The 14,799-nt window shown below is 38.0% G+C and overlaps 1 protein-coding gene across 5 annotated transcripts in view; it reads right to left on the minus strand.

Moving 5' to 3' along the window:
- Nucleotides 1–14,799, minus strand: part of Wdr44 (WD repeat domain 44) — a 99,959-nt gene that overhangs the window by 47,679 nt on the left and 37,481 nt on the right. For all 5 annotated transcript variants that reach the window (XM_042268905.2, XM_042268906.2, XM_006992964.4 and 2 more), the window contains 2 exons: nt 13,579–13,612; nt 334–408 (listed from right to left, as the gene is read on the minus strand). In XM_042268905.2, coding sequence (XP_042124839.1) covers nt 334–408; nt 13,579–13,612 — 109 coding nt within the window. The remainder of the gene's footprint in view (nt 1–333; nt 409–13,578; nt 13,613–14,799) is intronic.

Genomic DNA, 14,799 nt, shown 5'->3' on the forward strand with positions numbered 1-14,799 from the left:
CCACCACAGAGATTTACCTTCTATGCCTTCCAAGTGCTGAGATTAAAGGCCTGTGCCATAGCACTTAGCAGCCATATTAAACAAACAAACAAACAAACAAACAAACAAACAAACAAACGTTTCAAGGATAAATTACCAAGTAGATGATGACACGACTTCTAAAAAGCCCCATGTGCCTTTCACCATAAAGCTGATGATGCAAAAATCATTTGCTAAAACAGTCAGTATGTACAGAACAGTATGCCAAAACAATACACAACACATTCTATTTTAAATGCATCATATAAATTTGATATCCTCTATAAACTAAAGTTGACATTATATCTTTCCAACCTTTTTAGATACATCTTGTCTCAGTTCTTGTACAGGGGACTCATTTCCAGCTTTGTTTGCTGTATTCTCTGTTTCCTGTTTAAAGAAAGAAATAAACAGACCAAATGATGACTTTTATTTAAAAGTCTCCTCAAAAAGGGAGTAAAAGGGGGAAATAAAGCATTCTTAAACCAAAGAAGACATGAGATTGTCCTTAAACAACTAAAACAAAAAGTAATAATACTAAACAAAGCAAAGAAACATAAAAGCTATGAACAGAAGACAGTATGCCAACTATGACACTGTGATTTGCCAAAAAAAATCAGCAAATTTAAATGTGAAAAATTGAGCTTAGTTTTCAGCAAAGAAGATTTATTTTTACATGTATGGGTATTCTGCCTGAGTGTATCTATGTACACAATATGGATGCCTGTAGAGGCCAGAAGGTACTGGATCCTTTGGAACTGGAGTTGCAGATAGTTAGGAGCTGCCATGTGGGTGCTGGGAAGCAAAGCTGGGTCTTCTGAAAGAGCACCAAGTTATCTTAACTTTAAGCCATCTCTCCAGACCCCTGAGCTTACTGTTTTAACATTAAAAAACTAATAGAGGGCTGGTGAGATGACTCAAGAGGATAAAAGTGCTTCTTACAAGCCTGATGACCTGAGTTCAATCCCTGGAACACGTAGCACGGAAGGAAAGAACCAACTCCTGCAAGTTGCCCTCTGATCTCCTGAGTTGAGTCTTAGCATGCATGTGCACCCCAATAATAATAATTTTTAAAACATTTAATAGATGATACAACTGAAATAGAAAAAAAAAAAAAGAACTCCCGAATATCTTAGTAGCTAGAAAACACTAAGGATCAAAAATATTTTTTTCCTGGGACTGGAGAGATGGCACAGTGACTAAATGCACTGTGCTGCTCTCCCAGAGGACAGAGGTTCAATTCCTAGAACCCAAATGGTGACTCACAACACAAGAGTCTGTGATGTCAGTCTCAGGAGAATCCAATGCCCTCTTCTGGCTACTGCTGGCACCAGGCATACAAGTGGTACATAGACATACACTCAGGCAAAACACCTGTACACACTAAATAAATAGATATTAAAAATACTTTCCAAAATATTGTTTTATAAATATATAAAAATAAAAATCACATGACACAGAAAAGCATATTCTGAGAATATTTTTAAATTCTACATTTTTTAGATAAAAAGAGGCAAGACTAAATGAGAAGTTAAATGAAGTTTCTCAAAACACTAAAAGATGAAAAACATTAAACTCACCAAAAATACATATATATTTACATGTACATATTTTATTTGCATGCACATATACACATGTGCACACTCACACACACACATATCTGGGAAGTTAGAAAGGTAGACATGGGATACTGCAATGCTTGCTAGAAAAATTAGGGTAAAATAATAGTGTAAAACATTTGCAAATCTTGCTTTTACATTTATAAAAGGATAGCAATTTGAATGCTACTGATATAATAAGGAATATCAACTCATAATTCTTATATATCACAGAGCTTGTTAGAGGAAGGCTGCTATAATAACTTTCACAGACAAGTAATACAAGGCATATAGGATATATATAAGTAATAAAATGACACTTATACAAGCATCAGAATTATTTGTATGAGTACTAATTCCATGTTGAAGTTTTGCCAAAGATTACTATTGATTAGTATAATTGAGTCAATTTGCTACTGAAATTTTTTACAGCTTTGAAACATTTTCAATCTCAAATTTGTTCCTTTGGATTCCTCTTCAATATTTGGGGGAGGGGAATACTATTAATTTTATTATAGAATCTGATAAAGGATCATTTTTCCCTGATGGGATCTTAAGTATCAGGTAAAATTTAAACTCTCCCACAGTCTATGAGGGCTTAACATGATGTGGACTCTTCCTACACACTTGATAGCTCATGTACTTCTCATCACTACCTCCAATACCTACAGTTCAGTGAACCCTTGCTATTAGGGTTCAAGTGACATTTTTGTCATAGAAGGCTTGCCTGGCCATCTTTTAAAAAAACATAATTATTTGATTTTATGTGTATGGGTGTGTCTGTCAGTGGAGAGACAGGGGAGATAGGAGCAGGAGTATTAAACAGGGAAGAGGAGGTAAGAGATGGGTAAGGGAGAGAATACAGGGAGAGACAACTAACACTTAAAGGCCATATAGAAACAATGCCCCAACTAGATATCTTTCATCACCAAGTGAAACCACCAATGCCAGGAATGGGCTATATATAGTCGAGTCAATGGCAAAAAGGGCCTCCAAACATTGGCTGTTGTCGAGGCTACTGGTTGCTCTTCACAAACTGATGGTAAGGCCCTATTGCTGAAGGCAATACCTACAAATCTCACTGAACACAGAGACGTCAAGCTGGTGCCTAACTAGAGCCTTCACCCCTACTGACTAGTGCTTCTGGTACTCTGCATGCTATCAGGGAAAAGGTAACCAGTTACAAATCCTGTGCTCTACAATGGTGACTTGCCTGCAAGGTATGCTATACAGTAGTGGCACAAACATGGGAGTAACCAATAACTCTCTAATTGGATATAAGACCTACTCCACAAGATGGAAACCACACCTGACATTGCTGTATTATACTCATAGATCAGTGCTTCTCTCAGCCATCATCAGCAAAGCTTCCTCTAACACAGAGACCCACAACTAGACAATGTGCAGAGAGAAAAAGATTTTGGAATATTCAGTCCTAAGTGGGATGTCTTCATCAAACCCTTCCCCTCAGAGCTCAGGGAGCTATACAGAAGAGGAGGCAGAAAGATTGTAAGAGCCAGAGCTGATGGAGGACTCCGTGGAAATAGTGTCTTCCAGACACAATGGGAGTGATGCACATATGGATTCACAGAGTCTGTGGTAGCAAGCAGAGGGCCTGCATAGGCTCGTCAGATGCCTTGATCAACCATCACTAGAAAAGTTTCCTCTTGTAGTAGGTGGTAACTAACATAGAGATACACAACTGGACAATGTACAGCACTGAGGGGGGAAGTAGACACAACATTCCATCCCAAACCCAAGAAGCTATATTAACAACTACTCACACAAAAAAATCAGTTCTCTCCAAATGGAGTCTCACTGGGTATATTTACTACACATAAAGGCAGATTCTATGCCCAGCGGTTGATGGCCAACACAAACTGAACTCAGTGGTATTTTTGTAGACTTTTTGTCTCATATTGTTTTGTTTGGACTTTTTTTGTTTTGCTGGCCTTTCATTTGTATAATATGGCTTACTAATTTTGTGTTTTTATGGATTTTGGTTTTGTGTGTGTGTGTGTGTGTGTATGTGTGTGTGTTTGTACTTTGGTTTGTTTTTTTGTTTTCTAAAGAGAGAGAAAAAGTGCATAGAGTTAGGTGGGTAGGGAGGTGGAAGAATCTGGGAGGAAGGGAGGATCTGGAAGGAGCTGGGGGAAGGGAAACTGGGATCAAAATATATTGTGTGAAAAATTTTTTAATAAAAGTAAAAATTAAATTAAAAATGAAAAAACACATTTATTTATTTAATTTTTGTACATGTATATCTGAGTGCATTTATGCATTGCATGCCTGCAGTGCCCATGAAGATCCTAAGAGGAGCTGCTGGATCCTCTGAAATAGGAGTTATAAGTGGTTGTGAAGCACCATGTGCGTGCTGAGACCCACACCTGGGTTCTCTGTAAGAGCAATAAGCACTCCTAACCACTGAGCAATCTCTCCAGCCCTTTTTGCTGTTGAGAATCTGAAACGAGCTTTGTTATTTGATTAGTTTTTCTCTTATCCCACTAGACTGTCTTAGCCAGGGTTTTTATTGCTGTGAAGAGACACCACGACCATGGCAACTCTTAGAAAAGAAAAACATTTCATTGTGGTAGCTTGCTTACAGTTTCAGAGGTTCAGTCCATTATCATCATGGCAGAGAGCATGGCAGCATGCAGGCAGACATGGTGCTTGCTACATCTTGATCAGAAGGCAACAGGAAGTTGCCTGAGACAGTGGGCAGGATCTTGAGCATAGGAAACCTCAAAGCCTGCCCCCACAGTGACACACTTCCTTGAACAAGGCAATCCTACTCCAACAAAGCCACACCTCCTTACAGTGCCACTCTCTATGAGCTCCTGGGGCCAATTACATTTGAACTACCAGAACGACCACAAGAACAGGGACATTGCTTTTTGAGTCTACCGCTATTTACCCAATATCTCAAACAGTGTCCAGCACTAAATAATCACTGCTAAATAATGAATGTTGAATAATGTATATTCTGGTTTTCCTTTGGTTAAAATATGTAACTTAAGTTCACATATTCTTTAATTGATTTCTAGATTTAAATTTTATTTTTTGAAATAGCATCTCACTATATAGCTCTGGTTGGTCTGGGATTCACTGTGTAGAACAAGCTCAAATTGAACTCAGAGATCCACCTGGCCCTGCCTCCCAAGCACTGAGATTAAAAGCAGGTGCCAACATGTCCAGCCTGCTTTTTTAAAATAAAGTGCTTCTTTTCCTTTTATTTTTGAGATTAATTAATTTTCCCCTTCCCTTTCCTCCTTTCAAACCCAGCCATATACTCGTGCTTGCTATTTCAAATTCATGACCTCTTTTACATTAGCTGTTATTATATACACATATGCATATAGATACGCATTCCTAAATATAACCTGCTCACTCTGTATGATGTTACTTCTATGTATGTATGGTTTTAGGGCTCAGCATTTAATAACCAACTGGTGTGCTCTTCCCTGGTGAAGACTGCTCCACTCTCAGCATTTCTTAGTTTTCTATAGTTCTTTGTGTAGAGAAGAGGCCTTCCTTGTGCAAAAGGAAATACTTTTTAAAAGCATTTATTTATTTACTTATTTTTAAGTTTATTGTTTTTCCTGCATGTGTATATGTGCACTGTGTGCATTCCTGATCCCCTGGAATTGGAGGACTAATAGCTGCAAGTTGCCATGAGCATGCTGGAAATCAAACCTGTGTTCTCTGTAAGAACAAGTGTGCTTAACCACTGAGCAATCTTTTCAGCTCTAGCCTAGTTTTAAACTAAAGAAGATCTAATCAAAACTATTTAGTAAGAGAACTTGGATAAGATGGAGAATATTTGAAAGGCCATCTTTAAGAATAGTTACCACAATAGTTACCAGGTAGTAGTGGTGGCGCACGCCTTTAATCCCAGCACTCAGGAGGCAGAGGCAGGCGGGTCTCTGTGAGTTCGAGGCCAATCTGGTCTACAGAGTGAGTTCCAGGACATGCTCTAAAGCTACACAGAGAAACCCCGTCTCAAAAAAACAAACAAATAAACAAACAAAAACAACCATCACCACAACAAAAAAGTTACCACAATAGCACCATCAATCCTACCAATTTTAAGTATTTAATTCAATTATCCTCCAACTGTTTATTACCTGGAAAAATCAAAAGCATTTTACAACACAATTTAGTGGAAAATTTCTTCATTTAAGCTAATTAAAATATATATGAAAACTTCCTAGGTCCTAATTTGATTTGTTTTAATTGGTATTTACAAAGATCCTAGGTTAACACTCTTACACTGGAAAAAAAAACCCTGCTAACCAATGATTACATTTCTATTTTATATAGCTTAACAAAGCTCTTTTGAACTTTGAACTTGAAAGGTAGCAAGCTGCTAAGTCACAAGTTAAAAGGTGTCATATGGTACCACTCAAAAGACCTGATATCCAGGGAAGGGAAGTCAATCAGAACGTTTCTTAGTAAATTCTAAGTATATATAAGTCGACTATAATTTTCACTAAAAGAAAACCACAGTAGTTAACTATATATAGACCTAGATCCTTCTTGAAAACACCTCTGTCAGGCTGGGAGGATAGGCAATGGAAGTAAAGCATGTGACAAGACAACATCACCAAGTTAACTAGACTTGAGAAGTCTTTAGTATCTTCTTATGGGGTGGCATGTTCTTTACTAAAACATAAAACTAAGGCCCAGCTTTCCCAATATCATGTCATTTCTTTAGCCCCTATCTATGACAATATCAGAAGCATCCTTTAGTAAAAGGCACAATTCACGACTCAGATTTTAGTCATCCATGTAGAAGTTATGCTCCACTTGTGTTGGCTAATAGAGTTGCTTGTACTTTCTCTATGATCTTTCAATATAGGACTTGAACATTTCACTTTTAATACACATGCTCCCCACTCCCAGTTCACCCATGAGACCTATTTTCCTCTCCCAGGAATATCCACATGCCCTCCCACCCCTTCCTCTATATCTAATCTCTCTGTGGCTACAGACTGCAGCTTGGTTATCATTTATTTAATGGTTAATATCCACATATAAGTGAACACATACTATATTTATCTTTCCGTGTCTGGGTCACCTCACTCAGGATGACTGGACAGGAACAGGAAGGTCAGATGGGGAGAGGGAGGGAAGATGTGGTTGAGGGAAGGAATGCATGGAAAGACAGCCAGAATTGAGGGGCATTTGGTGGTATGAAAAACCTAGTGCAGTGAAAATGTCCTAAAAATATATGAAGGTAATCCTAATGAAGTCTCCAAATAATGAGAGAGACAAAGCCCCAACTAGTCATCTCTTGGGGTCCCATGGAAATCCCCAAGCAACCACGCTATTACTAAGACAATAGGTTGCTCTTCTTAAACAGACAGCAAGGACTCTTTGCTGAAGACAACACCCACACAACTCACCGCATATGGAGAGGTCGAGTTGGTGTCTACATAGAACCCTTATCCCCATGTTCTAATGTCTTTGGTATGGGAAGGTACCCTGCAGGCTTCCAAAAGAGAAACGTAAAATCCAATCCATCCACAAAACCTTTGATCTACAATGCTGCCCTGCCTGCAAAATATGCTAGAGCAATGGTGGCACAAAGCCTGTGCGAATAGTCAAGCAACATCTGATTTGACTTAAGGCCCACTCCAGGAGATGGAAATCCTATGTGATACTGCTTAGGTGACCAAGAACCAGAGACTGGATAGCCCACAGATTTACTAGGGTAAAATCAAATACTACTGGTTTTAAAAAGAAAAAGTAGTGATAAAGTGACTCCTAATGCTATTCTGCCATACTCACAGATCAGTGCCTTGTTCATCCATCATCAGAGAACCTCCCTCTTGCAGCAGATAGGAACAAACACACAGCCATACAACACAACACCCTCAGCCATACATTATGCGGCAAGCCAGGCCTTGGAACACAGTTCTAAATGGGATGGATGTCTCAATCAAATCCCTCTACTTAGGACTCAGGGAACCCTGAAGATGAAGAGACTGAAGGACTGTAAGAGCAAGAGGGGATGGAAGACACCAAGAAAACAGGTCCTCTAAATCAACTGAGCAAAGCTCATATGAATTCAGAGACTGAAGCAGCAAGTCAGGGCCTGTACCAGGTCCTTTGTATATATAATACAGCTTTCAGTTTAGTAGTTTTAATGGGACTCCTGAGTGGATCTCTGTTGTGCTTCTTGGTTTGCTGTGTCAACTTTGATACTTTGATGTTATGTTTTTTGTTTTATCTTACTACATTTTATTTTGTTATCTCTTAGAAGCCTATCTTCTTTTCATTTTTTAAATTTATTTATTAAATTTAATTTTACATATCAGCCACGAATTCCCTTGTTCTCCCCGTTCCCAACCACCACCTCCCCGCCTTCCCCCCAGCCCACCCCCCATTCCCATCTCCTCCAGGGCAAAGACTCCCCCTAGGATTGAGTTCAACCTGGTAGATTCAGTCCAGGCAGGTCCAGTCCCCTCCTCCCAGGCTGAGCCAAGTGTCCCTGTATAAACCCCAGGTTCCAAACTGCCAGTTCATGCACTGAGCACAGGTCGCGGTCCCACTGCCTGGATGCCTCCCAAGCAGATCGAGCTAATCAACTGTCTTATTTATCCGTAGGGCCTGATCCTGTTGGGGGCTCCTCAGCTATTGGTTCATAGTTCATGTGTTTCCTTTTGTTTGTATATTTGTCCCTGTGCTTTTTCCAATCATGGTCTCAACAATTCTCGCTCATACAAACCCTCCTCTTTCTCACCAATTGGACTCCTGGAGCTCCACTCAGGGCCTGACCGTGGATCTCTGCATCCGGTTCCCTCAGTCATTGGATGGGGTTTCTAGCATGACAATTAGGGTGTTTGGCCAGGTGGCCTTCGAATACTTCAGAGATCTATTCAGAGGGCCTGATTCAGTTGGAGGCCCCTCAGCCTTTGGTTCATAACGAAGCCTATCTTTTTCTAATGAGAGATAGAAAGAGAGTAGTTCCAGATGGGAGAGGAGGTGGGGAAGAACTGGGTTGAAGACTAGAGGGAAGGGAAACTGTAATCAGGATAAATAGTATGAGAAAAGAATCTATTTTGTTTGTTTGTTTGTTTTGGTTTTTCGTGACAGAGTTTTTCTGTGTAGTTTTGGTGCCTGTCCTGGATCTCGTTCTATAAACCAGGCTGGCCTCGAACTCACAGAGATCCACCTGGCTCTGCCTCCCGATTGCTGGGATTAAAGGCGTGTGCCACCACCGCCTGGCTATTATTATTATTATTATTACTATTACTATTATTGGTTTTTTTTTTTTTTTTTTTTTTTTTTTTTTTGGTTTTTTCGAGACAGGGTTTCTCTGTGTAGCTTTGCGCCTTTCCTGGAACTCACTTGGTAGACCAGGTTGGCCTCGAACTCACAGAGATCCGCCTGCCTCTGCCTCCCGAGTGCTGGGATTAAAGGCGTGCGCCACCACCGCCCGGCGGTATTATTGGTTTTTTAAGACAGGGTTTTTCTGTGTAATTTTGATGCCTGTCCTGATCTCGCTTTGCATACCAGGCTGGCCTTGAACTCACAGAGATCCACCTGACTCTGCCTCCTGAGTGCTGGGATTAAAGGTGTGGACCACCACCGCCCAGCAAGAATCTATTTTCAATAGAAGAAAAAAAATACACATGCCCAACAAAAGTTTGTAAAAATTCATATTCACAATTAATTTGTACAAATTTGTACAAAACTGCTGCATACTCAAGGAAATATTTGTTATTATCTATAAAAGAACATTAAGCTAGGAGCCAGGTGTGATGTTTCATACCTGTCATCTCAGCATTTCAGAGGCTAAGGCAGGGGGGTTGATGGCAGTACAAGGCCAGCCTTGGCTACATAGTAAGTTCCTGGACAGCCTGGGACATAGAACATTAAGCTATAAATAGTAAATACATAAAAAGAAATTCAGAAAAAGAGGTCATGAAGTTAAAGGTGAAAGTGAGCAGGGAAGGATATATGGGAGGGTTTGGAGGGAGGAAAGGGAGAACTATTGTAATTATATTATAATCTTAAAAGTGATAAAAAATTAGTTCTGTTGACTCCTGCTTTTTATTAGTAAAGAGGGAGATACTTAATAGATTAAAGTTACAAAAATGTTAGAAATGTGACTTTCATTCACTTTCCGCTGAGAAAATAAAATTTTTAAATGGCTATCATATCCACCCATCCATTCCTTTCAATGTTATTTCCATTGTCTCTTTGTCAGAGGCAGAATAAGCTCAAATTCAAGGCCACCGTGGGCTATAAAGTAAGACCTTGTAATAAACAAATCCACAAAAGTCCACAAAACCCAACAAACAAAAACACTAGCCAGAGCTGGGCATGGTGATGCCTTTTATCCCAGTACTCTAGAGGCAGGTGATCTCATTTCTGAATTTGAGACCAGTATGGTCTACAAAGACAATTCCAGTTTCCAGGACAGCCATGGCCATTACATAGAGAAACCCTGTCTCAAAAACCCAACCAAAACAAAAAACTAAAAAACAAAAGCAAAAACACACTAGCCAGAGTAACTGAAAGATATATACAAAATGACTCATCTATCCTGCTTCAAAAATTTAAAGGCTAGAGTTCTTAGCTCAATATCTAAGGTTCATAACAATCAAGTCTAGTTTTCCAGCATTCTACCACTGAAACTTCTATAGATGTCACACTACTGTTTTCAGTGCTTCCAGCAAATGCCATATCTTCACACATTAGTTCATACTGCTCCCTAACACAATATTTTGCTGGTGGTTCTCTATCTACCCATGTGACCACCCAGTTTTCAAACACTAGCACAAATTGTATCTTCTTTTTGTAATGTTTTCTATTCTGTTTCTACTTCTACCTTCTACAGAAGGCACCAATGCTCTCATGTCTGCTTCATTTTGTCCTCTTTCCTCCAACTTTCTTGTAAGACTCGGCATCTAGTCTGTTCTATAAAAACCAAGACCTTTTGTGCTTTTGCAGATAGCTATAATGGGAGACTGTAAAATTACCACAAACCAGGACCTTTATTTGTACCACTTAAGATATTTGTGCTGGGCGGTGGTGGTGCACGCCTTTAATCCCAGCCCTCGGAGGCAGAGCCAAGTGGATCTCTGTGAGTTCAAGGCCAGCCTGGGCTACCAAATGAGTTCCAGGAAAGGCGCAGAGCTATACAGAGAAACCCTGTCTCAAAAAACCAAAAAAAAAAAAAAAAAAAAAAGATATTTGTAGATGAGGAGCTGGAGAGAAGTAGGTAGTGAAAAACACTTTCTGATTTTCCACAGGACCTGAGTTCAGTTATTTGTACCCATATTTGGGAGGCTCACAACTGTCTGTTTATAACACTAACTCCACGAGATTCAATGCCCCTTTCTAGCCTCTGTGTAGTATATACACACACAGAAATGCATACATAAAATAAATCTTTAAAAAAGGATACTAGTAGATATAACACCTATATATAAAACATACTCAATATCCTCAGTACATAAACATGTATGTACAATACTAAGCAATGAAAATGAACACAATGCTGATAAATACAATTCTGATCCACCTCAATGCTTTCTGCTAATTTCAAAGGGGCATATATTACATGATTTCATTTATAGACTATCTTTCAAAATGACAAAATTACATCGATGGAAAACAAATTTGGAGATGATTTGGGGTGTTGGTAGCATGTAAAATATAAAGTGGTAGCAGAAGGCAGATGTTGATGACACAGTTCTGCAGCTTGGTTGTAGTGGTTACACAGAAATAAACACAGAAAATACTGATATAGGATTATACATTCACACTAGACCAATGTTAAATTCCTGGTTTTGATACTGTTCTATAATTAAGTTATAACCATTGGGGAAACTGGCTGAAGGATACACAGGACCTCTTCATACTATATTTGTAGTTTCCTGTGACTCCATACTTACTTTGAAATAAAAAAATAAAAAGGGAACAAAACCCAATCTCATATTTATTTACTAAATATGTACATTTGCTATCTAATTTTAGTCAAGTAAGGACAGTCTTTAATTACTGGCACAAAGTAGATTCTCCAGACCTATTTGTTATAACCTATAAATACCTTAGAGCCAAGTGGCTTTGAAAACTTACAAGCATAAAAAGCAATTACTTCTAGATATTCAGACTAGGAGGTAGGGGATGAGGAATAGCAGGAACGGCTCTTTCTACCATGTATCTTTTGCCCTATGGACATTTAAACCATTTATATGTATTACTTTTAAAACATGTTTCATGGAAATATTAAGTATAAAATATTTTTATGAAATACAAGGAAGAACTATGATAGAACCTTTCTTAAGCATCCAGTTTTAAGAAAAAGGAAAGAGCTTTCAAGTCTCTTGCACTTATTCTCATTTTCCTTTATAATCTCCACCTGAGAAATGACAGCCTAAATTTTGTTTATCATTGCTTTGCTTTCTTTCCAGTTTGACCATGTTTATGTTTCCTCATGTAGAACAAGATGGCATCAAATCCACTATGTTAACAACAATGACATTGAACTTTTTATTCTCCTGCTTTCACATCTCTAATGCTGGTATTATAGGCATGAGCCATTGCTGTGGAATAATCCTTTTGTACACTGTGTGTGTGTGTGTGTGTGTGTGTGTGTGTGTACACACACACACACATATTGCTCTCAGTGGTTTAATAAAGAGCCAATTGGCCAACAGCTAGGCAGGAAGAGGTTAGGTGGTTAGGTGGGAGAGCCAGACTGAGAGAACACTGGGAAGAAAGAGGGTGGGGTCACCAGCCATATGCAAAGAAAGCAGGAGATGAACATGCTATGGTGAAAACAGGTACCACCACATGGTAGAGCATAGATAAGAAATATGGGTTAATTTAAGAGGTAAGAGCTAGTTAGCAATGAGCCTAAGTTATCAGCCAAGCATTTATAATTAATAATAAGTCTCTGTGTGATTATTGGGAGCTAGCTGGTGGGACAGAAAACCTTGCCTATAAGCCATCATGCCCAATTTTATGGGGTATTAGGGGGATTGAATCAAGGGACTCAGGGAGAACTCACGATTATATTTCTAAACAATATATTATTTTTTGGTATGCTTTTGAACTAAACATAATGGAATCACAGTGCATATTTTTTCTGTGTCTTGTACCTCCAATCAACACTCTGGTACATTATATATAATATATATATCAATTATATATAATTAATTCATTTTTACTTCTGTAGAATGTTCCATATAAATATACTGTTATAATGTATCCAATGTACATTAAAGGTGCATGTGTATATGTATGTATGCATATACATATGCATATATATCTGAAATATAGAGAATGTTCAAGATTATACATACAAAAATCATATAATACACATATATAAATACTTATAATACATTTAATATAAGTACATTTTCATGATGATATTCTTGTATTTAAAATGGGTATCTCTTAGGGACTAAGATATAGCTCAGTGATGGAGCTCTTACCAAGCATGTGCTAGGTTCCAGGTTTGATCCCCAGCATGACAAAAACAAACAAAAAAGGCCACCAATGATATACTGTCACAATAGAAAATCTCTTTACTTAGAAATAAGGCCAGTATTAATTTTTATTTATACTAATAGTGTCAAAACATGTGCTCATAAGAAGCACACAAGTGTTTTGGTTATTCTATTTTTTCTTTTTTAAAATACTAAGGTCTGAACCTAAGGCCTTGTATATACTAGGTAAGTACTGTATCACTAAGTTATATATTTGGTCCTTTAATCGTGTTCTTTTATTTTTAAAATTATAAATCAAATAGAAATTAATGAAAAATCTAAAAATTATATTTAAACCTGTCCTTATAGCACAATATTCACATAGGTATTTATGGATTATCTAAATAATTGTTAAGTTAGACTATAATGACAATGTTTTTGAAGGAAAAAATAACTTAAAAAAACAGTTGAAAGAAAGTGACAAATATCAAAATCTTTGAGAAAACACAACTAACCTTGACTGATGAAAGTCCAACTTTTTCTGGAGATCTGTTCAGAAACAAAAGACAGTATTAGAAGAAATAAGAAAAACTTCTACATACTAATAAAGACAAGCTTGCATTAAAAAATAGGTATATATTTTGTTACTGGAAAACAAAAGATCAGGGAAGAAAGCTAAAGCAATTATTAATAAGCTTACTTACCATCTGTCTTCATATACATATAGTATATGGAGCTTTCTACAAAAGAAACTGTGCAACTCCACAATAAACTTCCTCAAAATGGTTATTCTAAATGTGAAATTGTGGGTCAAAAGTATAAAAAATTCAAATTTGCAGGAAGTTTTCAGACTGCTATCCAGAACAATCACACCAATTTATGCTCTCACTGCTTTAAGAATGCCAGTTTAATATCTTTGCCGAAAAGGAGTGCCATTTGCAATATTTGTCAATTCGATAATCAAGTGTACATATTATTTTTGTCCTATGTTGCACTTCTTTGGTTTCTAACATGGTTCAAAATTTTCATATGCATTATACATACTGATTTTGGAAAGAGGAATGATTTTCGTTTTGACTTCAGTTTTTCTACTGGAGCAAAACTCTACCCTTACCTGGGGTAAAACCAAATACTACAGGTCTAAAAAAATAAAAACATGTAGTGATAAAATAACTCCTAATGACATTCTGCTATACTCAAAAGTCAGTGCCTTGTTCAGCTACAATCAGAGAAGCTTGCTCCTACAGTAGATGGGAATAAATACAGAGACTCACAGTCAGACACAGAGTGAGAAACCCTGGAACACTTATCCCTAAATGGATTGTCTCTATCAAATACCTCCACTCAGGGAACCCCACAAAGGAGGAGGCAGAAAGAGCCAGAGCGGATGGTGGACACCAGACATGACCCTGTAAATCAACACGAGCAAAGCTCCTATGAATTGACAGACTGAAGCAGCATATACAGAGTCCGCACAGGTCTGTATCAGGTTCTCCGTGTATATATTACTGCTTCCAGTTTAGTGTTTTTATGGGATTCCTGAGTTGCTAACGAGTGGCTCTCTGATTCTTGTGCCTTCTCTTGCGCTCTTTTCCTTCTGTTGGCTTGTCCTGTCCAACTTCAATGTGATAGTTGTTTTATCTTATTATATTTTAATATTTCCCTTATAGAGCTGTTCTTTTCTAATGAGAGACAGAAAGGGAGTAGATATGGATGAGAGGGGAGGTGGGAAGGAA

Source organism: Peromyscus maniculatus, chromosome X (assembly GCF_049852395.1).
Source record: "Peromyscus maniculatus bairdii isolate BWxNUB_F1_BW_parent chromosome X, HU_Pman_BW_mat_3.1, whole genome shotgun sequence".
NCBI classification, from domain to species: domain Eukaryota; kingdom Metazoa; phylum Chordata; class Mammalia; order Rodentia; family Cricetidae; genus Peromyscus; species Peromyscus maniculatus.